Source organism: Oncorhynchus kisutch, linkage group LG4 (genome assembly GCF_002021735.2).
Source record: "Oncorhynchus kisutch isolate 150728-3 linkage group LG4, Okis_V2, whole genome shotgun sequence".
NCBI lineage: Eukaryota > Metazoa > Chordata > Actinopteri > Salmoniformes > Salmonidae > Oncorhynchus > Oncorhynchus kisutch.
In genome coordinates, this window is record NC_034177.2 from 78534624 (window position 1) to 78562148 (window position 27525).

Genomic DNA, 27525 nt, shown 5'->3' on the forward strand with positions numbered 1-27525 from the left:
GTGAAGGTGAGTGACTCATGTTGATTACAGGGTCTGAGCCAATTTCCATGCTCGGCTTCCTGCTAAGCGGCTCTGTTCAGCATTTGTATTGCACTGCCTCCCCACTTCATGTTCACATGGAAATGAGACCTTTCACTTTCGTGTAGGAACCGAGAGAGAGAGAGAGAGAGAGAGAGAGAGAGAGAGAAGACTGCGAAGACGTGACAGCGATGCACAATACCAGAAGGATTTGAGAAGGGAGTGTTTGCAGAGAGACCAGACACAATGAACCATGTGCGGCTGTTCATGTTTGTATAACAGGTTGCTGTAATGTCACTATTGTCATCCAGAGTGATGGTATCATTACTACTGCTCTGATCGTACCCTCTGATCTAGTGTCTACCATCTTGAAGTTCCTTACTCTAGTATTGCTCTGGCCTTTGCAGATTCAGATTGCTGTCATTACTACCACTGCTAACGTAGTGTAATATAGACAATTCCCATAAACTTGATGAGTCACCATTTATAGTTTGTTCTGATGGAAATGATCCAACTGACTCGATTATGTAGATGTGTAAAAATGATATTGTATAATAATAAACTACATGTATCAATCTGACTCCATTACTATGTGAATGCTATAGGCCCATACTCATGTCCTGTGGGTATAGCCAAGATTGCGAGCCTTGCGTCACCACTCATAATAATACTATAAAATGCATGTGTCTAGGTTTACCTTTATGCAATTATTAGAGGCTAAGGAACAAAGCTCTAATATATTGCAATCAATGTCCTAGCATTAAATAATTGAATTCACCTTAGCTCCAGTGGAGGCTCCTCAGAGAAGGAAGGGGATGATTATGAGTGATTATGACAACTTCTGGAATAAGTCCTCCAACCTATCAGAGCTCTTGCAGCTTGAACTGACATACTGAAAGCATAAGCTACAGCTAGCTAGCACTGCAGTGCACAAAGTGTGGTGAGTAGTTGACTCAAAGAGAGAGAAAGACAACAGTTGAACAGTTTTGTACAAATTAATTTATTCCAAAATGAAGGAGAAGCAAGAGAGAGAGAGAGATAGAGAGAGATTTCATCCTTTTTTTCAGTTTCAGTTCAGTTTCACTTATTTAGCTAGCAAATGCAGCTGGCTAGTTTAGCCTACTTAAACACCCTGCTCAAACAAAGGAATGCTATGTTAGCTAGCTGGCTATAACTATCCAATTCAACACTGGAACTCTTTCAAGTCAAGGTAAGCTTTTGGTTTGACTAATTTATTACCACCAGAGCCCGCCTGTGTAAGTGCTAAACTGCTTAATGACTGTACACTGTAACGTTACTGCATGATTGTAGTGGGTTTACTAATGCACTAGTTCTGTTAGCTATGTTGACTATGACGTTAATTTAGCTAATATGGTGACAATGGTGTAGGCTGTGTGTAGCAGTTATGATATGGTTTGGCTTGGAAAGGTTTTTTCACCTGGTCACATACAGCTGATGTGTTGTCCATTGAAGTCCACAAGCGAAGGGAAAAGGTGAGAGGAAGAGAGCGCATAGATGCGAGAAGGAATACAATGTGGCTGCTATGAAAGTGAACTGTGTTTACATGTGATCTCAGGTGAATTTCTTTTTGCATATTCTGTTGAAAAAAACGTTTCTTAAATGTAAGCAAACGGAACAAAACATGCATAACCATACCTGAATATGTCCAATAGAAACTCTTGTTTGCAACTGATGGAGTAATGATTACACTCGTCATCAGCTAGATGCAGGCAAGAGTGTGCAAGGCGGTATTGAATGTTGTTTTTTTTTCAAAAGTAGTGCACTGAGCCTTTAACAGGCCTTTATTAGCGGAATGATATAGCCGTCTGCAGCGCCCAAAAACAATGACAATTTCTCTCAACCAGTGGCATATGGGCTTTTTAGGGGAGCACTGATGTCGCCCTTTGATAAGCGGTGCCTACTTTATCAAAGGCAGGGGCGCAAAATACTTCACTTGTCCATTCCCAGCACGCCTCTCCAGGGTGCTGTTGGAGAGACTCATCTCTGCAGCGCTCCACCAACGTTCTGTCAAAAAAATAAACTAACATCATGTAGTAGATATAGGATATGGTAGAAAGAGTATGTGGCCTTTTCTGTAGCCTACAGGCTGGGAAATAAAATGTATGACAATGTAATGAGCCGGACACTTTTAACATCATGCAGGTTTCTCCGATCAAATAGCCTAATCTAAATGGTGCCCAATCGAATAAAAAAATTGCTGTCATGTTAACAAACAACATATTCTAACAACAGGACAGTTCAAAGTAAAATGGACAATATGGAATGGACAATCACCATTGTTGTCCAGGAGTTTCACTCCATTGTCGTGATCAGTGGTTTCAAGTTTGTAGCCTATCCGTCAATTTTTGACAAGCTGATCATAGCGAAAAATACAATTCTTCTGCATTTCCCGCTGTGTAGCCTAAACATATTTCAAATAGGCTCACGATAACTCCTGATAAAGATGGGTAGCTGATACTCAGAGCTTCAATAGCCAAATTGATTAGTCACAGGAATCAGGCCTAGTAAAGCCAATGGCCTGTTTTACAAATGGTGGGCCTGGCAGAATGTTGAGGACCGGCTCTGAATCCAGCCACTATTTATCGTTGAACTCAACGGGTTTTGTCTGGCTAATATCCTACAGAAACAGGCTGCAATATTCAAGGTAAATTAAATCAAATTATATCCAACTATAGAGACTCCCCTTGTCTCCTGAAGTCCTTATTTTTTGTGTGCAAATGTTTTCACCATGACCTGTATATCCAGGTTACGGGCCCGACTGTTTTCTATACTGAGTATTGACAACCCAGACAGTCTTTCTTGAGACATTGTGCATTATATTGTCTATTGCGCTGCACACAATTTAAACTTAGTCTTGAATGATGCATGCCAAGACATACCAGAGATAAGGGACTGTTGATGTTATTATATATTTTATCCACAAAGTAGTGCATTGGACCTTTAATATTATTGTATTAATGGACCATTATAGCCATCTGCAGCGCTGGCAAAATGTTTTTCCAGCACCCAATATTTAGTTTTGAACTGGGTACCAGCAGAAAAGTGGTTAAATTCCTGCAGTGTTAACACCACATAAACAAATGTCCTCCTCCATAAAGGTTGTAATGTATCCCTTGGTAAGGTCCGAGGCCAGGAGGAGCAGACCCGAACCTCACCAACAAACCTGGTGTGCTTCCAAACAAGCCTTTACACAACAATTAGTCACTTATCACCAGGGATCCAGGAGGTAATTAAGGCACAATTATCATGCAATTAAAAGGTAATTTGATACGGCAAGTCATCAGAGATCTAGTGAATGGGATTTAATAACACTGGGGGAGGAACATTAGCCCCTGCTCAAGTCTGTTCTCTTGATTGTGATGGATCTGAGCCTCTGCTGTGGTCTGATGTCTGTCGCATACAAAACCCTTATTATGTGACAGTTTGGCAGCCTTCTCCAGTAATGGGCTTAGACCCGACAACCAGGGCCTCCCTTAAGAAATGATGGAAGGAAAATGTGCTCCAACTTCAAAGCAAGGCAAAATCAACAAAATACCGAAATATTCTTTCTTCAACGTCTCTTTTTGCCTGTATGAAAAATAGATTTGCTGTCATGTTTTTATACTGTTTAAAGCCCACAAAGTCTTCTGCCTTTCGCACAAATGTTCAATGTCTTCAGATGGCTCCAAAATAATAACCTTCTAATGTCTCTTTGTGTACTTACCCTTCAGCAAGAAAAACACTGAGCCAAAATGACCCAAACCATCAAAAGACAATAACATTTGAGAGAGAGAGAGCTGTTTGGTGTATATTTAACCACCATTGTTTCTGAAATGTCATAGCAATGATAAAAACGCCATTCCTACTGTTGCTGCTCTTCTCACTATGAGAGATTGCTTATAGTTTCCTAGAATATACCCTCGGCTAGACCTTTTACTGTAATGTGACCTTGTCTTGATTCTCGACCACTACCTCCGGAGGTCGAGCACGACACTCACTCGACAGTTGCCCCCCTCCAAGCAGGGCAGTGTAAACAGAATTGTCTCATTGAGCACAACACTCCCACAATAAAAACAAAAGGCAACAGTAAACATGTTGTTCCCCACGAATGATGCAGAGTGCACCAATGATGACATATAGCCGATATTAAACCGTTTACAATGTCAAATTCCCTCCAGAAATGAACCCAATAACATATTGATAAAAAAAGCTATATCTTTAGGGCCTGTACATGGTCCAAATGATCAGGCAGTTGTGCTGAAGCACAGGGTTGCTTTTCTGCATTATTTGCATTATTTACCACATGATCACCTGTCTGATGCAGCATGGTAGCTACATGGCTGAAGCATGATCACCTGTCTGTTGCAGCATGGTAGCTACATGGCTGAAGCATGATCACCTGTCTGATGCAGCATGGTAGCTACATGGCTGAAGCATGATCATCTGTCTGTTGCAGCATGGTAGCTACATGGCTGAAGCATGATCACCTGTCTGATGCAGCATGGTAGCTACATGGCTGAAGCATGATCACCTGTCTGATGCAGCATGGTAGCTACATGGCTGAAGCATGATCACCTGTCTGATGCAGCATGGTAGCTACATGGCTGAAGCATGATCACCTGTCTGATGCAGCATGGTAGCTTCATGGCTGAAGCATGATCCCCTGTCTGTTGCAGCATGGTAGCTACATGGCTGAAGCATGTTCACCTGTCTGTTGCAGCATGGTAGCTACATGGCTGAAGCATGATCACCTGTCTGATGCAGCATGGTAGCTTCATGGCTGAAGCATGATCAGCTGTCTGTTGCAGAATTGTGGCTACATGGCTGAAGCACAGGGTTGCTTTTCTGCATTATTTACCACAATGGGCTAATCATTAGCTAGATCACATACTCTAAATATGATCATGTTGCTTGTTTAATGTCCTTAAACTCCCACTGGCACTAAAAAAACATGTGATTTTTGTGTGTGTGTTTATAATAGAGGCCTGCTGTTTATGCATTCCAATGGCCGACAAGATTCCCACAGTTACTTATTTGATATTCATGTCAGACACTCAAGATTGTAAACAAAAAAAATTGCAATCAAAACTGTTGTATTTTCCCGAGATTATATTTACGAATGTTGCATAGTGACTGGGTTTATTAGAATCATAGACAGATTAGAACACATTTATTTCTGTGCAGCAATCAGCTGTGTGAGGAGTTGCGGCTCTCTTGCCAACAACAGTTGATATTCAGTTTATAAATAAAGGACGTAGCTCATGAACAGCTTCGGAAGTTAATCTGTTTTTTTTACCTCTTAAAGATCCGCCCCTTTTCCCCAATTTTCGCCTGAAATGTCATACATTTGAAAATGCGCTGCATATGGTAGGCCATATGAAAACTTGATTAAGTGGCCCACCAGGCCCGGTGAGCTCAGCAGATGTTGCCGGGCCAGCAGGCAGCTCTTAATGTCGAGTCCTGCAGTCTCTAGCTAATCCATTCCCTGTATTCCATGTCATGTGCCAAAAACAAAACGCCACCTGCTGGAGAAGATAGATTTTTGGCCCAGTTAGCCCTCTCGCTTCGCCACTTCCTCTCTTGTGTGACTCACAAATGTACGTTCATTACTATAGCTCCCGCCTTGGGACAATCAGAGTAATTGTGTAAGTACCGGATCTCTATGGCAAGACGCATAATTCACTCAAATTATGTCAAAATCGGGTCCGTCAAACGGAGAACCATCCACTGTTCCCTCTCCGATTTCATTGTGGGGGACAATAATACACTGTAATAGCGGAGCAATGTTTTTGAAACCGCTGAAATATATGTGCATTTTCCTAATATTAGAAACTTGTTTTATTGAGTTTTTACCTGAAAGTAAGAGCCAGTTACTCTGAAATTGACGCTGTAGCTTTAAGGGAATCTCAACACACCATAATTTTATTTAAAAGAAAACAGGCAGGAATGGAAGGAGCAACTCGCCAGTGAATTTACAACTTTTTAAGTCACACTGTTTCCCATGTAATGATTTGCATGATATTGATGAAATTAAGCTTGGTTTGTTCTAAGGTAAATTGTTCAGCTAACTAACTACCTAGCTAACTTAGCTAGTACGTTAGTATGTGAGGAGGATGCAGACATTTTGTTTACCAAGCTCTGTATAATATGAATGACACTGTATGATAACTGTACTGTATTTTTACATTTTACATTTTTACAATGCTGATATTACTTGAGGAATCAAATGTTATTAGCTAGCTAATGTTAGCTATAGCTTGCTAGCTGCTGTACCACATTGGCTGTGTTATTGTCTTCAAACTAAATTAGTGTATGGGCAATTAAATAAACCATTTAGATGTCTGTACATGCTTGTGAATGTTGCATTATTCAAGAGTGTAATATGGTTTTGTTGCATTAAGCAAGAGCGTAATATGGTAGATGAAAAGTTGCTCGCATAGCTAGTTTTACACGCTTAAAAGGCTCGTTACATTTTGACAGGAAAATGGTCCAATTCAACACTTATCAAGAGAACATCCCTGGTCATCTCCACATAAAACTGCTGAACAATGGTTGAGTATTGGTTTAGCATACACTAACACTGTAATGGATAGTTTGACTGCATTCACTATGAAAACTGAAGTCATGGTAAAATAAAACACATTACACGAGTACATGACTCAAAGTCCTTGTCCCATTTTATAAAGTTAGACGGTTAATGTGTTGGAAGCCCTTGGACCATTTTAGAAAGTTAAAGACGGTCAATGTGTTGGCAGCCCTTGTCCCATTTTAGAGAGTTAAAGAAGGGAAATGTGTTGGCAGCCCTTGGCCCATTTGATAGAATAAAAGGCTCAATGGTTGCTCGACCTTGCAGTATTCAGTAGGGGGAGCTCTCGTTTTTCCCCATGCCCTAGTTTCTCTCCCTGTTGTCTTGGATTTAGTGCTGCAGTGTAGAAAATAGGGCCACTGTCTGCCATATTAGCTGGCTGCTGGATACAACGGTAAGGAACACACTCCCCGGTAAATGCCTTACAGTAAGGGAAGAGCCCAAAGCTAAACGAACGCAGTTGATATGTGAAGTGTTGTTCGATTATTTGTAACGTTTTTTTATGGCATGGTTATTCATACTGAGAGAATGGCGATATGATGAAATCCACAACTTCCTTTCTGTGCACTGTACGTGACCCGGTTCATAATAATTTTTATTGAATGCTTTTAAAAAACGTTTTTAAAGCTTTTACAATGTTTTAGCACGTAACCAATTGCTTTATAAAGAGACACATACAAATCATCTCACCACTTACACTAGGCTAAGGATTAGAATGAATTTAGGCTACTCTATAAGGAGAACAGTTGTTTACATGGCATGTACAGAGTCTAACCAAAGGTTAACCTGAGGTTAATGAATAATTCTAGACTGAAACTGAAAGTGTGTCTCAAATGTATACTTTATGAACTGTGTAATAAACACTGTATGATAAACACTCAACTGTGTTTAAGCTTTCTTCTCTATGTCTTCCACAGGCTTTTTTCTCATCGTGCATTTACATCAACAACACACTCGCCTGCCCACCACCAGATATCCTGACGTTCATCATGGGGCAGTTGTTGGCCTCAGAACAGGAGCAGTCGGAGGCTCAGGTTGCTGTTGGCTCTCTGCTCTACTCCGCCATGTTGGAGGCCGGTGCTCTGCCTGATGTTGCCGTCGACCACTATCTGCTAGCTAATCCAGAGAGCCTGGACTCCAGGACCCACCTACAGGACCACCTCCGCCAGCTGCAGGGGCACGTAGGTAACCGGGCGCCCACCTACCTGAAGGAGCTGATCAGCCGCCTGGTCGCTTTCTCTGACGAGCCCAAGGTTGCAGGCCTGGTGGGCTTGGTGGTCTCCATGGTGATGGAGACGGCATACGCCTCGTCCAGGGGGTCAGTGAGGTCAAGGGGTTGCCAAGTCGAGGAACGGCGAGCGGAGCTCCAGGACATTATGGAGGAATACCTCAAGCGCTGCCGGATGCACTTGAAGGATGAGCAGAAGCTGAGAGAAGACACCCAGCGTCTGGAGGGCCAGCTGAGCTACTTGCTGACCCAGCTGAAGAACACCATGCTCAGGGAAGGCCCCAGCTCCAAGGCCCTGAAGCACTGGGCCAGCGGCGCCGCCTTTCACACGCAGATGCTGCTGCACCTGACCAGGCTAGAGCAGAGAGGAGACCCGCTGGTCGTCCAGGCTGCAATGGAGCAGTACCAAGAGGACTTCAGAGAGATTCTACCTGCGTACAGATGCTACAAAGCCAGTACGGTGACTGTGATAAAGTGTAGGGGAGGGCTGCAGACCGGGGAGGATCCTCTGACTGAGGGGAGTGTGACTGGGTTCACTGTGGTGGATAAAGAGTTAGGGAAGAGTGTGAGTGTACCCCTTCCTGAGGACGCTCCCCCTGGCATTGTCCTGATCACTTCAGATATGTGTGCTCAAGCCTATTTAGAGCGACTGTTCTCTCCACAAGGCCCCATAGCAGAGCTGGAGAGGTACTTTCTCAACAGCAGAGAGAGTCTACGCATGAAGTTGATGGTACAAGAACCAACGGACCCCAAAGAGAGGCTGAGCATAGTGGAAACAGAACCCCTAGACAGAAGATAGCACATTCATGTTGACTTTCATACAGGCAAAGGCAAGATGCAAAATCCACAGAACTGAACGAACACTCTTGACTAAATGTGCATTTATTGTATTGTATGTATGATCAAATGTTGAATAATAATCTGGTTTATTCAATGCTAATGTTCTCCTATGACTTTCTGAGAAAATATATTATAAAAGCACATGAATAATTCCTTCCCACGCAAATCAATTGTTATAATGCGAGAAACTAATTGTACAGACACAAATGGCAAAAGTAGCACAGTTCACAGTACTTAATTGTCTATGGTATTGAAAAGGATGCTTGAGTGCAGTTTGCAGGTTTGAATTGATTTCTTCGTGCTTTGTGGAAGTGGTTCTTTCTTACTTTGTCCTCACATTCAGTTCAATAACCTTTTCTACAGCTTTGTAGAGTGCTCGGAAGCAACAGCTGATTCTTTGAAAATAAACTCTTAATGGTTTTGCTGCTGCCATGGCTGAATGTAATGTAGGAATGTGTCAAACTTTATCGAGGCCTGTCAAATTGAATGCCATTTGAGTCACACTTCATTGCTACAATTACAAGTCAAAGTGAGCGACGGAACTGCTCTCCTAATGCTACGTGATTAGTACTCTGCACTTCTACACTTTCTAAAGCTCTCTCTTTTATTCTCGATCTCCATCCCTTTCTCTCTCTTTTCTCTCCTCCCTGCCTCTCTCTGTCACGTAGCATTAGCTATCCATGTGAGGTGGGCCTGTGAGCCAACACTGCCAGAGGAACAGAGTTGGGCTCTGTGATGTCACTCTGCGCAGACCTGCCACCTTTAACACCCTACTCTGACATCTCAGCCACTCTTACTGTAACTCAAATCCTCCTTTTCAGAGTTAGTTACTTAGAGGGGGGGAGGGAAGCTACCGGACTTTTAAACTTAGTACCCAGCAGAGATACCCTGTGGTGTCACATGTAATGTATAATGTTTCTGAAAGGCCAAAGGGTGTGTTTTTGTCATTATAGATAGTCACGCTCCACTGCAGTAGCTATGTCTTCTCTTAGTGTTAGCAGAGAGGGGTGTGTGTAGTGTTATCCATCTATCCTCGGGGTATTCACACACACACACACACACACACACACCCCTGCTGGATGCTTATCCCTTAGCTTAGCATCCTGACCCCCCCATGGTAATGATGGTGGACTAGAAGATGGCACTGGGCCTTCTGCCGCACCTTGCTGGTCTCCCTAGGCAGACTGGTTGCCTCCTACATTAACAATGTTCCGACATACACATGTACACAGATACAAGAATCGGTTGGTTTAGTTGGAAATTGATGTGCAGGAAAACCATCCAGAGCCATTTCCGTTTGTGCCCTGGTATAAACACCGTTGTACAGACAGTGTACAACAGTGGACAGAGTGACTCATTCCAGGCACAGCCACACAACCTTTGGCATACAACCATGACTTATTCAACATTTTGTTGTGTTACAGCCTGAATTCAAAATTGATTAAATATTCTCACCCATCTACACAATTCCCCGGTGAAAACATGTTTTTAGAGATTTTTGCAAATCTATTGATAATGAAGTACAGAAATATCTCATTTACATAAGTATTCACACCTCAGTTAATACTTTGTAGAAGCACCTTTGGCAGCGATTACACTTGTGACTATTTCAGTTTAAGTCTCTAAGAGCTTTCCACACCTGGATTGCACAATATTTGCCCATCATTCTTCCTCTCCGGCAAATGAGTTAGGAAGGACACCTGTATCTTTGTAGTTATTGGCTGTATAGATGCAGCATCCAAAGGGTAATAAATAACATCACCATGCTCAAAGGGATATTTTTTTTAGCCATCTACCAATAGTTGCCTTCTTTGCAAGGCATTGGAAAACCTCCCTGGTCTTGTGGTTGAATCTATGTTTAAAATTCACTGCTTGAATGAGGGACCTTACAGAGCATTGCATGTGCGGGATACAGAGATGAGGTATTCATTCAAAAATCATGTTCAACACTATTATTGCACACAGAGTCCATGCAACTTATGTGACTTGTTAAGCAAATGTTTACTCCTGAACTTATTTAGGCTTGTCATAACAAAGGGGTTGAATACTTATTGACTCAAGACATTTAAGCTTTTCCATTTTTCAATCATTTGTAAAAAAAAAAAAGCATAATTTCTCTTTGACATTATGAGATATTGTGTGTAGGACAGAGACAAAAAATTCCGGCTGTAACACAACAAAATGTGGAAAAGTTCAAGGGGTGAGAATACATTCTGATGGCTCTGTAGATGTTTTAGAAAGGTTGTAAGTGGCTTTGCCATAGGTTCACAAGATCACATCCCTCACTCTAGCACCCCAGACAGATAGCTTCTCAAACAGATGCATTTAAAAACAGTTTATTAACATGCGTTGTTGAGTACACCTTCCTTCCTGACTTGGTCTGGTCCTTCACTTTATGACACAGGACACATAGATCTCTGTCCTAGATGTGCTGTCTTAATCATTTAAGTGCCGGCTATGGCTGTTATTTTCAGGGCTGACAATGCAGCCTGTCGGAGGACTTTGATGTTTGATCTTTTGTCTCTGGAATGAAAGTGATATTAAAGTATTATTTTTCCCTGCTGGGGGGATAGTTCATGTTGCAGATTAAACTATAAAAGGATGAGATATCTTCAGAGATCATGATGCATGATATTTATTCATCTAGAATGGGAATGGAGGTATGTACAGTGCATTCGGAAAGTATTCAGACCCCTTGACTTTTTCCACATTTTATTATGTTACAGCCTTATTCTAAAATTGATAAAATATAGATTTTTTCCCACTCATCAATCTGCACACAATATCCCATAATAACAAAGCAAAAACAGCTTTTTAGAATTGATTACAGCCTCGAGTCTTGAGTTTGAAGCCACAAGTTTGGCACACCTGTATTTTGGCACACCTGTATTTGGGGAGTTTCTCCCATTCTTCTCTGCAGATCCTCTCAAGCTGGTCAGGTTGAATGGGGAGCATCACTGCACAGCTATTTTCAGGTCTCTCCAGAGATGTTCGATTGGGTCCAGGCTTTAGCTGCGCCACTCAAGGACATTCAGAGACTTGTCCTGAAGACACTCCTACGTTGTCTTGGCTGTGTGCTTAGGGTTGTTGTCCTGTTGGAAGGGGAACCTTCACCCCAGTCTGAGGTCCTGAGTGCTCTGGAGCAGGTTTTCATCAAGGATCTCTCTGTACTTTGCTCCATTCATCTTTCCCTCGATCTTGACTCTCCCAGTTCCTGCCTCTGAAAAACATCCACACAGCATGATGCTGCCACCACCATGCTTCACCGTAGGGATGGTATTGGCCAGGTGATGAGTGGTGCCTGGTTTCCTCCAGACGTGATGCTTGGCATTCAGGCCAAAGAGTTCAATCTTGGTTTCATCAGACCAGAGAATCTTGTGTCTCATGGTCTGAGAGTCCTTTAGGTGCCTTTTGGCAAACTCCAAGCGGGCTGTCATGTGCAATTTACTGAGGAGTGGCTTCCGTCTGGCCGTCTCTACCACAAAGGCCTGATTGGTGGAGTGCTGTAGAGATGGTTGTCCTTCTGGAAGGTTCTCCCATCACAACAGAGGTACTCTGGAGCTCTGTCAGAGTGACCATTGGGTCCTTTGTCACCTCCCTGAACAAGGCCCTTCTTCCCCAATTGCTCAGTTTGGCCAGGCAGCCAGCTCTAGGAAGACTCTTGGTGGTTCCAAACTTCTTCCATTTAAGAATGATGGAGGCCACTGTGTTTTTGGGGACCTTCAATGCTGCAGACATTTTTTGGTACCCTTCCCCAGATCTGTGCCTCGACACAATTCTGTCTCGGAGCTCTACGGACAACTCCTTCAACCTCATGGCTTGGTTTTTGCTCTGACATGCACTGTCAACTGTGGGACTTTATATAGACAGCTGTGTGCCTTTCCAAATCATGTCCAATAAATGGAATTTACCTCAGGTGGACTCCGATCAAGTTGTAGAAACATCTCAAGGACGACCAATGGAAACAGGATGCTGAGTCTCGAGTCTCATAGCACCACACCACATGTATCACACTATCTTAATCAGGGTAAATGGGATGAATTTATATCTAATCTCCCATAACAGATTTGCCAATCTGTGAAGATGTGTCATGTGCTGCAAATCTAATGAGATCAGTGCGGATAATCAATTAACAGATCATATAATCCATGAAGATGGTATATGATGAGAGATTTGCAAGTATTACAATACTTTTGTAAAATAGTGGAGCAGAGGGTCAGGTAGTGACAGATAACGACTAGAAATAAATGGAAAGGCAAGCAGAAATAACCTCCCAAAACGATACGTGTTTATATTTTTAAAAGTTCTACAGATGTTCAGTCTTTTTTATCTCTTTCGCCCTCTAAGGTCTCATGGCCAGTCAGCTCTGTAGAGGCTAAAGTAATGACTGTGTGATGTTTACTAATGCAGTGTCTGGGTTAGTCCTTGGTCTTGAAGCTTCTCCAGAGCAGTGCTCTTCTTTTATTAACACCATTCATCTCTTCTTCTCTTCATTAACCTCATGCCTTCCTCTTTTCTCTGTGGTGTTGTTGTGGTTAATGACCAAGGCCTCACACACACACACACACACACACACACACACACACACACACACACACACACACACACACACACACACACACACACACACACACACACACACACACACACACACACACACACACACACACACACACACAGTGGGTGACACTAGCTTTGCAAGTCTTACCAGCGCCCTAACATGAGGGCCATGATGCTCTGTTGTTGTGGTAACATGTCTGCCATCCAGAGAGGTTGAAAATAACAAAGGTTAAGACAACGTAATAATTTCATGCGAAACGCTCGAAAATGAACAAATTCATTGGACTAGCGCCGTTGCGGTTTAGTATCGAAAACGAAACCAGCGGTGGGGAAATCAAGTAATAAAGTGTCTGTATTATTCCAACCTCAGTGTGGAAATATATATATGTAAAACACAGATATATCACATTTTTGACTGCACTGGGCCTTTAATGAGATCGACAGCATGCTATTATTTTTCCACAATGCAAACCCCAAATACTTGAATGTTGAGAGCCCTCATCAAACATATACTCAAACATTGAGAGGCTTTATCATACAAAAACAACCTTCACTCTGCTTTTCTAATCATGTATACCCAGAATTGGCGGTCGGTGCCGTTTAAGATGAGGGAGGACGATTATTTATATTGGAGCGTGGCCTTATTTTTATTACATCATATTGAATGACTCTCATTATATTCTATTCACCCAGCTCAATGTAACATTTCTAGGTTTAGGCTACTACGTGATACTCAAACTTCCCCATTACCCAACATGAGGTTGCTACATCCCAGTCTATGAATGAAAGTTTAAGATGAAGTTTGAGTAATCGAGGTGACAGACATTGACACATTCAATACCACCTTGCACATTCTTGCCTGCATCTAGCTGATCTAGGGTGTAATCATTAATCCAACAGTTGGTACAGTATGTTTATCCACGTTTCGTTCCATTAGCTTCTGTATGAAGAAACATTTTTCAACAGAATTGGCAGAATTAATACACCCCTGATCACACGCAAACACAGTACACTTTCATAGCATCCACATACAAACAGCATGATCCCTTTGATCGTTGTATAATTTCTTCTCGCATCTACACGCTCTCCTCCTTTTACCTTTTTCCTTCGTTTGTGTACTTCAGTGCACAACACATCAGCTGTCTGTGACCATGCGAAAAAACATTTCCAAGCCAAACCTTCATATCATAACTGCTACACACAGCCTACAACGCTGCCATCATATTATAACGTCATAGTCAACATAGCTACTAGAACTGACGTGTAAGTAAACCCGCTACAATCATGCAGTACAGTGTACAGCCAGCAATTAGTTTAGCAGTTACACCGGCTGTCCCCAGTGGCAATAAATGAATACAACCAAAAGCTTACCTTGACTTGGAAGTGTTCCAGTCTTGGATAGCCATAGCCAGCTAGCTAACATAGCATCCCTCTCTGTTTGGGCCTGGTGTTTGAGTAGGCTAAACTAGTTAACTGCATTCACTAGCTAACTAAGTAAAAGTGGGGGAAAAAATACTAAATATATCTCTCTCTCTCGCTCTCTCACTTCTCCTTCATTTTTAAAACATGTATTTGTTCAAAACTGCTCAACTATTGTCTTTCTCTTTGAGTCAATTACTCACCACATTTTATGCACTGCAGTGCTAGCTAGCTGTAGCTTATGCTTTCAGTACTAGATTCATTCTATGATCCTTTGATTGGGTGGACAACATGTCAGTTCATGCTGCAAGAGCTCTGATACGTTGGAGGACATCCTCCGGAAGTTGTCATAATTACTGTGTAAGTCTTTGGGGGTGAGAACCATGAGCCTCCTAGGTTTTGTATTGAAGTCAATGTACCCAGAGGAGGACAGAAATAGCTGTCCTGCGTCTACACCTTGGTGCTACCCTACAGAGTGCTGTTGAGGCTACTGTAGAACTTTATTGCAAAACAGTGTGTTTTAATCAATTATTTGATGACATTAATGTATTTATTTAAAAAGGATAACTTTTTAAATGTTAACCTATTTGAATTTTTCTGAAATTCATCCTTCCTCTCCTGGGGAGCCTCCACTGATACCCAGAGTAACATTTAAGGGAAATAATTAAAAGCGACTACAGCATTGCCATTTTATCTGCACCAGCATTGGGTATTTTCTCTGCAGTGGACACCTGCTACTACAACTGTACCAGGTTCATACTAATGTACCTCCCTGTCTCCCCTCCTCTCAGTCTCCCCTCCGGCTCTGTGTTCACTGTCACTCATTACATTCCTTTAATCTCTCTCTCTCTCTCTCTCTCTCTCTCTCTCTCTCTCTCTCTCTCTCTCTCTCTCTCTCTCTCTCTCTCTCTCTCTCTCTCTCTCTCTCTATATATATTCATTTCCATGTAAATTGGGTGTCAAATAAAAGCTAAGAGTCTTTTTTATTTTTTATTAAGACATGTATACATTTATTTTTATATACAAGTACCACATCCATTCCACTTCTTTTTTTCAAAATGTATAAACACAAACAAACTGAAACAACACAACACAACACAAAACCAACACAACCCCACACCTGATACACACTACAACATGCACAAACCTGTCCACGAATGCACAAAAACACACAGTAGCATCCCCTTTCAATACACACATACAGTGGGGCAAAAAAGTATTTAGTCAGCCACCAATTGTGCAAGTTCTCCCACTAATTTTCATTATAGGTACACTTCAACTATGACAGACAAAATGAGAAAAGAAAATCCAGAAAATCACATTGTGGGATTTTTAATGAATTTATTTGCAAATGATGGTGGAAAATAAGTATTTGGTCAGCAACAAAAGTTTATCTCAATACTTTGTTATAAACCCTTTGTTGGCAATGACAGAGGTCAAATGTTTGCTGTAAGTCTTCACAAGGTTTTCACACACTGTTGCTGGTATGTTTACAGTACATCCTCCACATAATTCATATCATAGGCTTAATATTATTTTAGAGCTCCTTTGACTTGCACATAATATAGCTGGGTCACCTTGTCCTGCCCCTAGGGGTCCATGACCCTGCAGCGCCCCAACCCAAAACCCCCCACTCAGCTTTAGGATATTAGTGAAACATTCATTATTGGTTTCAGGTGTGTTAGGCCAAGGCCAGAGTGACAACCAACAGTACGGCAGACCCCCAGGGCCAGGACTGAGCAGGCCAGCACCCATGTATTGCCTAAAAAGGTATCACCCCAGACCTTATGAAACTTGCACAGTACACCCTTAACCCTCTAATGAATAAAATCTAGTGATACATAACTTGGCATTTCTTCCATCCATTGTGGGAGGATAACCAACCTTCTAATTAATGGCAATGCATTTACTAGCTGCTTTAAATGCTAGGTTACACAGTTTCTTCTGATAAGTCTCCAGTATCAATATTTCAAAGCAAACAAAAACAGGGAGAAGGGAGAATCTGTAGACATGCTGAGATAAAAGAAAATACTCTTTGCCAGAATTCAGCCAGCCTTCACAAGACCATAACATATGCAAATATGCCCCCTTTTGTGTTTTACACCTCCAGCAGAATAATACATTTCTGAGTGCATGATATTCAGTTTCCCTGGCATATAGTACGTTCTATGGATGGTCTTAAACTGCAGTAATTTAAGTCTGAGATTATATGAACATGACTGGGCATTCTAACACATCTGTATCCATTCATCATCATCGATAGTGTCTCCCAGGTCTTCCTCACACTTTTGTTTTACATGTTTTGCTTGTTTGTCCAGTGTTTGCTTCACAGAGAGAAAAAAGTGTTGTGTATGCAAAAGTTCACCTCTGCGCTGTCACAGACGGGTCTTCCCTGGCTGACTGACCCTGATGAGACCCCTTTCACCATCTGATCCTGTTCAGATGAGGCATGACAAAGAACTATCTTGGTGTACATTTATACATTATATTATCCAAGAATAGAATCAATGGTTCAATGATTGAAATGACCATTATTCCCAGATACTGAAAATGGCGCCGACAGAGATGGTCGCCTCACTTTGATTTCTTAGGAAACTAGGCAGTATTTAGTTTTTTCTGTATTATTTTTTGCATTGTTACCCCAGAAAATCTTAAGTCTTATTACATACAGCAGGGAAGAACTATTGGATATAAGAGCAACATCAACTTACCAACATTACGACCAGGATTACGACTTTCCCTAAGCGGATCCTCTGTTCGGACCACCACCCAGGACAATGGATCTAATTCCAGTAGCCGACCCAAAACAACAACTCCGCAGAAGGGGCAGATGGATCGGCCTCCTGGTCAGGCTCCGTAGATGTGCACATCACTCACCGCTCTTGGGTATACTACTCATGTACCAATGTCCAGTCTCTTGACAACAAGGTAGACAAAATTTGAGCAAGGGTTGCCTTCCAGAGAGACATCAGAGGTGTAACATTCTCTGTTTCACAGAAACATGGCTCTCTCGGGATATGCTGTCGGAATGGTTTCAGCCACCAGGCTTATCCATGCATCGTGTCGACAGAGATAAACACCACTCTGGGAAGAGGAATGGCGGGGGTGTATGCTTTATGATTAACAACTCATTGTGTAATCATAACAACATACAGGAACTCAAGTCCATCTGCTCACCCGACCTAGAATTCTTTACAAACAAATGCCAGCCATTTTACCTACAAAGAGAATTCTTATCAGTTATAGTCACAGCTATGTACATTCCCCCTCAAGAAAACACCAAGATAGAGTCCAGTGAAGTTCATTGAGGGCTATGTAAACTTGAAACTACATATCCGGAGGCTGCATTTATTGTAGCTGGGAATTTTAACAAAACAAATTTGAGAACAAGGCTACCTAAATTCTATCAGCATATTGATTGCACGACACGCAGGGCTAATACTCTTGACCGCTGCTACTCTAACTTCCGCGATGCACACAAAGCCCTCCCCCGCCCTCCCTTTGGCAAATCCGATCACGACGACATCTTGCTCGTACCGTTTCATAGGCAGAAACTCAAACAGGATGTACAGTGCCTTGCGAAAGTATTCGGCCCCCTTGAACTTTGCGACCTTTTGCCACATTTCAGGCTTCAAACATAAAGATATAAAACTGTATTTTTTGTGAAGAATCAACAACAAGTGGGACACAATCATGAAGTGGAAGGACATTTATTGGATATTTAAAACTTTTTTAACAAATCAAAAACTGAAAAATTGGGCGTGCAAAATTATTCAGCCCCTTTACTTTCAGTGCAGCAAACTCTCTCCAGAAGTTCAGTGAGGATCTCTGAATGATCCAATGTTGTCCTAAATGACTAATGATGATAAATACAATCCACCTGTGTGTAATCAAGTCTCCGTATAAATGCACCTGCACTGTGATAGTCTCAGAGGTCCGTTAAAAGCGCAGAGAGCATCATGAAGAACAAGGAACACACCAGGCAGGTCCGAGATACTGTTGTGAAGAAGTTTAAAGCCGGATTTGGATACAAAAAGATTTCCCAAGCTTTAAACATCCCAAGGAGCACTGTGCAAGCGATAATATTGAAATGGAAGGAGTATCAGACCACTGCAAATCTACCAAGACCTGGCCGTCCCTCTAAACTTTCAGCTCATACAAGGAGAAGACTGATCAGAGATGCAGCCAAGAGGCCCATGATCACTCTGGATGAACTGCAGAGATCTACAGCTGAGGTGGGAGACTCTGTCCATAGGACAACAATCAGTCGTATATTGCACAAATCTGGCCTTTATGGAAGAGTGGCAAGAAGAAAGCCATTTCTTAAAGATATCCATAAAAAGTGTTGTTTAAAGTTTGCCACAAGCCACCTGGGAGACACATCAAACAAGCGAAATGCTGGTACAGGGACAAGGTGGAGTCGCAATTCAATGGCTCAGACACGAGACGTATGTGGCAGGGCTTTACAGGAAATCACAACCTACAGAAACATAAACAACCATTTCACGAACACCGACGTCATGCTTCCAGACAAACTAAACACCTTCTTTGCTCGCTTTGAGGATAACACAGTGCCACCGTCCCGGCTCACTAACAAAGACTGCCCCCCCCTTCTCCATGGCTGACGTGAGTAAAACATTTAAACATTTTAACCCTCGCTAGGCTGCTGGCCCAGACGACATCCGTAGACGCATCCTCAGAGCATGCGTAGACCAGCTAGCTGGTGTGTTTACATACATATTCAATCACTCCCTATCCCAGTCTGTTGTCCCCACATGCTTCAAGATGGCTACCATTGTTCCTGTTCCTGAAGGCAGTTAACTGAACTAAATGGCAACTGCCCTGTAGCAATCACTTCTGTCATCATGAAGTGCTTTGAGAGGCTAGTCAAGGATCATATCACCACCACCTTACCGGCCACCCTAGACCCACTTCAGTTTGCATACCGCCCCAACAGGTCCACAATGACACAATCGCCATCACACTGCACACTGCCCTATCCCATCTGGACAAAAATATTACCTTTGTAAGAATGCTGTTCATTGACTACAGCTCAACACCATAGTACCCTCCAAGCTCATCATCAAGCTGGAAGACCTGGGTCTCAACCCTGCCCTGTGCAACCGGGTCCTGGACTTTCTGACGGGTTGCCCCCATGTGGTGAAGGTATGAAACAACATCTCCACTTTGCTGACCCTCAACACTGGAGCCCCACAAATGTGTGTGCTCAGCCCTCTCCTGTACTCCCTGTTCCCCCACGACAGTGTGGCCATGCACGCCTCCAACTCAATCATCAAGTTTACAGACAACATAACAGTAGTGGGCTTGATCACCAACAACGACGAGACAGCCTACAGGAAGGAGGTGAGGGCTCTCGGAGTGTGGTGTCAGGAAAACAACCTCTCACTCAACATCAACAAAACAAAGGAGATGATCGTGGACTTCAGGAAACAGCAGAGGGTGCACCCCCCTATCCACATTGAAGGGACAGCAGTGGAGAAAGTGGAAAGTTTGAAGTTCCTGGGCCTTATACATCACAGACAAACTGAAATGGTCCACCCACACAGACAATGTGGTGAAGAAGGTTCAATAGCGCCTGACAAACTTTTTCATATGCACAATCGAGAGCATCCTGTCGGGCTGTATCACAGCCTGGTACGACAACTGCACCACCCTCAACCACAAGGCTCTCCAGAGGGTCGTGCGGTCTGCACAACGCATCACCGGGGGCAAACTACCTGCCCTCTGTGACACTTACAGCACCCAATGTCACAGGAAAGTCAAAAAAAGATCAAGGACAACAATCACTCAGGCCACTGCCTGTTCATACCGCTATCATCTAGAAGGCGAGGTCAGTACAGGTGCATCAAACCTGGGACCGAGAGATTGAAAAACAGCTTCTATCTCAAGGCCATCAGACTGCTAGACAGAAACCAGTAACTCAGAGAGGCTGCTGCCTACATTGAGACCCAATCACTGGACACTTTAATAAATGGATCACTAGTCACTACTTTAAATAATGCCACTTTAATAATGTTTACATATCTTACATTACTTTTATCACGTGTATATACTATATTTTATACCATCTATCGCACCTTGCCTATGCCACTTGGCCATTGCTCATCCATATATGTATATGTACATATTCTCATTCACCCCTTTAGATTTGTGTGTATTAGGTAGTTGTTGGGGAATTGTTTTATTACTTGTTAGATATTAATGCACTGTCGGAACTAGAAGCATTTCGCTACACTCGCATTAACATCTGCTAACCATGTGTATGTGACCAATAAAATTGGATTTGATTTGAGATACCAGACTGTACCCATCAACTCAAGATGGAACTTTGTATCTATTCACTGATTCTTACAATAAACTACAAAATTCCCCTGAGCTCCATAGACTGGTCTTCCGTTGCTGTCTGACCTTGCAGGGACACCTGTCACCATCTGATCCTGCTAAGACATGATGAGCATAGTGTTGTCTACTGACTGTGCATCATGGCAGTGAAGCCTGCAGAGCAGTTTATACCGTGTCAGTGTGAAACGTATGGAATTAGCTAGTGAAACTGACAGATCAATAACATTACAGTGCTATACTGATGAGTAAAATTTCACATTGCGCTGAAGAAAAATGTCTGAATATCGGTCTTGAATTGTTCGGCCACTGGTTTCATCATTTGATTAAGGTCTAGTGTGATTGAGGCAAAATGAATAGCTAAAGTTAGTTAACCAGCTAACTAACTACCATTAGCTAACTTTTGGCTAGCTCTAGCTAATGGTACATTAAATTGACTTTTGTTGAAACAGGACAAAACAAAGGCTACAAAACATTTCCATACACAGATGTTTGCTACCTGACAGATAGCTTAGAGGCTAGCTAGTGCTGAACTGTCTGTGATAGCTACTAGCTAGCTAACTAGCTGCTAGTAGTCTATTCACTTCAGTCGAGAGGGGATGAAACATTATATTAGGTAATGTAACATGTCAGTTACACTACTAGATCAGCAATGGGAAAAAATACTCCCCTCCACCCTGTCAAACAGCATTTACTTTGCCAGCTACACAGTTGAAGTCTACAGTTTATACACACCTTGGCCAAATACATTTAAACTCAGTTTTTCCCAATTCCTGACTGTTAGGGATTTCCTCCTCTTCTTCCGAAGAGGAGAGGCGAATAGGTTTGGAGGACCAATATGCGGCGTGCTAAGTGTCCATGGTTCTTTTAGTACGAAATAGTACACATGAACAACTGAATACAACAAAACAATAAACGTGGAAAACCTAAACAGCCTATCTGGTGCAAACAAACACAGAGACAGGAACAATCACCCACTAAACACTCAAAGAATATGGCTGCCTAAATATGGTTCCCAATCAGAGACAACGATAAACACCTGCCTCTGATTGAGAACCACTCCAGGCAGCCATAGACTATTCTAGACAACCCCACTAACCACTATCCCATAACCTACAACAAATCCCTAGACTAAACACACCACATAAAATAACCCATGTCACACCCTGGCCTGATCAAAATAATAAAGAAAACACAAAATACTAAGACCAGGGCGTGACAGAATCCCCCCCCCCCCAAGGTGCGGACTCCCGGCCGCACACCTAAACCCATAGGGGAGGGTCCGGGTGGGCATCTGTCCACGGTGGTGGCTCGGGCGCGGGACGTGGACCCCACTCCAACAAAGTCTCAGTCCGCCTGCATCGCGTCCTTAGATTGGCGACCCTCGCTGCCGACCTTGGCCTAGTAACCCTCACCAAGGTCCCCACTGGACTGAGGGGCAGCTCAGGACTGAGGGGCAGCTCGGGACTGAGGGGTTGCTCGGGACTGAGGGGTAGCTCGGGACTGAGGGGTAGCTCGGGACTGAGGGGTAGCTCGGGACTGAGGGGTAGCTCGGGATTGAGAGGAAGCTCAGTACTGAGAGGAAGCTCAGGCAGGTTAATGGCACTGTCAGATCCTGGCTGACTGGTGGTTCTGGCAGATCCTGGCTGACTGGCGGCTCTGGCAGATCCTGGCTGACTGGCAGTTCTCGCAGATCCTGGCTAACTGGCAGTTCTCGCAGATCCTGGCTGACTGGCGGATCCTGGCTGAATGGCGGATCCTGGCTGACTGACGGCTCTGGCGGATCCTGGCAGACTGGCGGATCCTGGCAGACTGGCGGCTCTGGCTGCTCCATGCTGACTGGCGGCTCTGGCTGCTCCATGCTGACTGGCGGCTCTGGCTGCTCCATGCTGACTGGCAGCACTGGCGGCTCCTTGCAGACTGGCAGCACTGGCGGCTCCTTGCAGACTGGCAGCTCTGGCAGCTCCTTGCAGACTGGCAGCTCCTTGCAGACTGACAGCTCTGGCTGCTCTATGATGACTGGCAGCTCTGGCGGCTCCTTGCAGACTATCAGCTCTGGCAGCGCTGGACAGGCGGGAGACTCCGGCAGCGCTGTAGAGGAGGAAGGCTCTGACTGCGCTGGACAGGCGGGAGACTCTGGCAGCGCTGGAAAGGAGGAAGGCTCTGGCAGCGCTGGACAGGCGAAGCGCACTATAGGCCTGGTGCGTGGTGCTGGCACTGGTGGTACTGGGCCGAGGACACGCACAGAAAGCCTGGTGCGGGGAGCTGCCACCGGAGAGCTGGTGCGTGGAGGTGGTACTGGATAGACCGGACCATGCAGGCGCACTGGAGCTCTTGAGCACCGAGCCTGCACAACCTTACCCGGTTGAATGCTCCCGGTCGCCCTGCCAGTGCGGCGAGGTGGAGTAGCCCGCACTGGGCTATGCAGGCGAACCGGGGACACCGTGCGCAAGGCTGGTGCCATGTAAGCCGGCCCAAGGAGACGCACTGGAGACCAGATGCGTAGAGCCGGCTTCATGACACTTGGCTCGATGCTTACTCTAGCCCGGCCGATACGAGGAGCTGGTATGTACCGCACCGGGCTATGCACCCGCACTGGAGACACCGTGCACTCCACAGCATAACACGGTGCCTGCCCGGTCTCTCTAGCTCCCCGGTAAGCACAGGAAGTTGGCGCAGGTCTCCTACCTGGCGTCGACATACTCCCTGTGTGCCCCCCCCCCCAATACATTTTTGGGGCTGACTCTCGGGCTTCCATCCGCGTCGCCGTGCTGCCTCCTCATACCAGCGCCTCTCCGCCGCCTCCAGCTCTTCTTTGGGGTGGCGATATTCTCCAGGCTGAGCCCAGGGTCCTTTACGATCCAATATCTCCTCCCATGTCCAGAAATCTGGATTACGCTGCTCCTGCTGCTGCCTGTCACCACGCCACTTGGTCCTGTTGTGGTGGGTGATTCTGTTAGGGATTTCCTCCTCTTCTTCCGAAGAGGAGAGGCGAAAAGGATCGGAGGACCAATATGCGGCGTGGTAAGTGTCCATGGTTCTTTTAATATGAAATAGTACACATGAACAACTGAATACAACAAAACAATAAACGTGGAAAACCTAAACAGCCTATCTGTGCAAACAAACACAGAGACAGGAACAATCACCCACGAAACACTCAAAGTATATGGCTGCCTAAATATGGTTCCCGATCAGAGACAACGATAAACACCTGCCTCTGATTGAGAACCACTCCAGGCAGCCATAGACTATTCTAGACAACCCCACTAACCACTATCCCATAACCTACAACAAACCCCTAGACTAAACACACCACATAAAATAACCCATGTCACACCCTGGCCTGATCAAAATAATAAAGAAAACACAAAATACTAAGACCAGGGCGTGACACTGACATTTAATCCTAGTAAAAATTCCCTGTCTTAGGTCAGTTAGGATCACCACTTTATTTTAAGAATGTGAAATGTTAGAATAATAGTAGAGAGAATGATTTATTTAAGATTTATCTCTTTCATCACATCAGAAGTTTACATACACTCAATTAGTACTTGGTAGCATTGCCTTTAAATTGTTTATCTTGGGTCAAACGTTTTGGGTAGCCTTCCACAAGCTTCCCACAATAAGTTGGGTGAATTTTGTCCCATTCCTCCTGACAGAGCTTGTGTAACTGAGTCAGGTTTGAAGGCCTCCTTGCTCACACACACTTGTTCTGTTCTGCCCACAATTTTTTAATAGGATTGAGTTCAGGGCTTTGTGATGGCCACTAAAGTACCTTGACTTTGTTGTCCTTAAGCCGTTTTGCCACAACTTTGGAAATATGCTTGGGGTCATTGTCCAGTTGGAAGACCCATTTGCGACCAAGCTTTAACTTCCTGACTGATGTCTTGAGATGTTGCTTCAATATATCTACATAATTCTCCTGCCTCATGATGCCATCTATTTTGTGAAGTGCACCAGTCCCTCCTGCAGCAAAGCACCCCCACAACATGATGCTGCCACCCTCGTGCTTCGTGGTTGGGATGGTGTTCTTCCGCTTGCAAGCCTCCCCCTTTTCCTCCAAACATAATGATGGCCATTATGGCCAAACAGTTCTATTTTTGTTTCATCAGACCAGAGGACGTTTCTCCAAAAAGTACGATCTTTGTTACCATGTGCAGTTGCAAACCGTAGTCTGGCTTTTTTATGGCGGTTTTGGAACAGTGGCTTCTTCCTTGCTGAGCGGCCTTTCAGGTTATGTCGATATAGGACTCGTTTTACTGTGGATATAGATACTTTTGTACCTGTTTCCTCCAGCATCTTCACAAGGTCCTTTGCTGTTGTTCTGCGATTGATTTGCACTTTTCGCACCAAAGTACGTTCATCTCCAGGAGACAGAAACACATCTCCTTCCTGAGCGGTATGACAGCTGCGTGGTCCCCTGGTGTTTATACTTGCGTACTACTGTTTGTACAGATGAACGTGGTACCTTCAGGCGTTTGGAAATTGCTCCCATGGATGAAACAGACTTGTGGAGGTGTACAATTCTATTTCTATTTGATGATGTCAAGCAAAGAGGCACTGAGTTTGAAGGTAGACCTTGAAATACATCCACAGGTACACCTCCAATTGACTCAAATGGTGTCAATTAGCCTATCAGAAGCTTCTAAAGCCATGACATAATTTTTGGGAATTTTTCAAGCTGTTTAAAGGCACAGTCAACTTAGTGTTTGTAAACTTCTGACCCACTGGAATTGTGATACAGTGAATAATAAGTGAAATAATCTGTCTGTAAACATTTGTTGTAAAAATGACTTGTGTCATGCACAAAGTAGATGCACAAAGTAGATGCCAAAACTATAGTTTTTAACAAGAACTTTGTGGAGTCATTGAAAAACTAGTTTTAATGACTCCAACCTAAGTGTATGTAAACTTCTGACTGTATCAGTCGTTTAAAGAGTAGCCAGTTTTGCTCTGCTTGCTTTTACAACTCTGAGAAAAAGTGCAACCAACACAGACAGCTGCTGCCTCTGTTGATCTCTCCAGTGCTGGTTCTATACACCAGCCTTTCATAAGCTTCACTTGCACACAGCCTGTCCGCGCACTCTGTGGTGCCTGTACGGTCCTAAATCCAACCGGCTATTTCCAGAATGTGTGTGTGTGGGGGACGGGGGGTCCCCCCTATCCCCAGTGAAGGTTGTGCCCCTGTGCCAGAGTGTTTAGGGTGTCTATAGCTAGGTTTCCATCCAATTGGCTACAGATTTTCATGCAAGCATTCTAAAATCTGCATAAAAACAATGTGCACATTTCCTCACCAAAGTTGGGTTTCCATCAAGTTGAGCTGATAAAAGCCTATGCGTAAATATGTAGTGCACATAGTTTTTTTGTAACTGTATTGCAGCGGTATGTTTTATAGTATCATAACTGCTCGTTACTGAACTGTAGAAGCTGTATGATGTATAGCTCTCTGTCCTGATGTTCTGCCTGATAACCTAGCTGTGTAGAGTCGCTGGTCTATATCCAGTCAACTGTAGCTTCTACGCTGCTTTATGATAGAATCCCACTGATACAGCTATGGGACGAGGACGCTAAATCATCCTACATCATCATCATCTCACATCCAGAGAGCAATCTGCCATCCCAAAAAGTCAAGGCCAGTGACCTGGAAAGGATTGGAGCATCCTGGCACTGAATAGGAGATTGTGCATTGGTAGTAAGAGAGACAGTCAGTCAGTCACACACTGGCCATACAGAGGGGAATGATCATGTACTCTACAGCACTCTTTCCCCAGCAACATATTGCTCTCTCTGGCTGCACTACAATAGACTAGGTCCGTCCCCAATGTTCAACATTATTCCAGCATTTACAGAAGATAATGGAGCCAATAACAGCATTACAAAAAAGTATTAACACACCATATATAAAAACGAAGCTCTTAACAAACTTTGACTGCAACATTGTAGATCTGACATGATCTATTATCATTACTGTTTAGATGCCTATGGTGACACACCGTGTCTGATTCTACTACTACCTGACATTCACGGGCTGGGGCTTTGTGGCTTTTGTGGCTCAGAGAGTACAGCACTAGCCTCTGCACCGCAGGATGAAAGGATCCAACCTCTCCTGATAAACCATCAGTATTCTCTGTTTTAATGTGTGTCCACCTGCTGAGGCATTGAGCCGTCCTTGGCCTTTCCCAGAAGCAGTATTTCAGGGTGTCTCAGTCTTAGAGTTGTGGTCAGCAAACTGGCAGTGGGGGAGAAAGACCCATTTAAAGAGTCTAACAGCACCAGCAGAGAGAGACGTGACCCGCTTACTCAAACCCGGCCTGGCTTTCTCAGCAATGTTTGGAATTTCCATCACACACATGCCATTTGGTCCGAGGGTCTTGAGATATGAGGGACTAGTAAACAGTCTCCACTTGGCTATAGGGGCTGGCCAGTGACACAACAATCTTTCTTAGGGGGGCCTGTCATCCTTTTCTGGGATTGAACTATTTACTAACTACATTTTACACACATAAGAACA

At 43.8% G+C, this 27525-nt stretch overlaps 1 protein-coding gene across 4 annotated transcripts; it reads left to right on the forward strand.

Moving 5' to 3' along the window:
- Positions 1-938: 938 nt before the first annotated feature.
- Positions 939-9112, forward strand: LOC109890044 (uncharacterized). Of its 4 annotated transcripts, none has more exons than XM_020482008.2 (2): positions 939-1228; positions 7522-9112. In XM_020482008.2, exon 2 carries the CDS (start codon positions 7594-7596, stop codon positions 8629-8631), a length of 1038 nt encoding a protein of 345 aa, XP_020337597.1. In that variant the 5' UTR covers positions 939-1228; positions 7522-7593; the 3' UTR covers positions 8632-9112. The 4 variants fall into 4 exon arrangements, with proteins under 4 accessions (XP_020337597.1, XP_031679586.1, XP_031679588.1 ...); XM_031823726.1 differs by lacking the exon at positions 939-1228 and adding an exon at positions 5734-6069; XM_031823728.1 differs by lacking the exon at positions 939-1228 and adding an exon at positions 6890-6998.
- The last annotated feature ends 18413 nt before the right edge of the window (positions 9113-27525 follow it).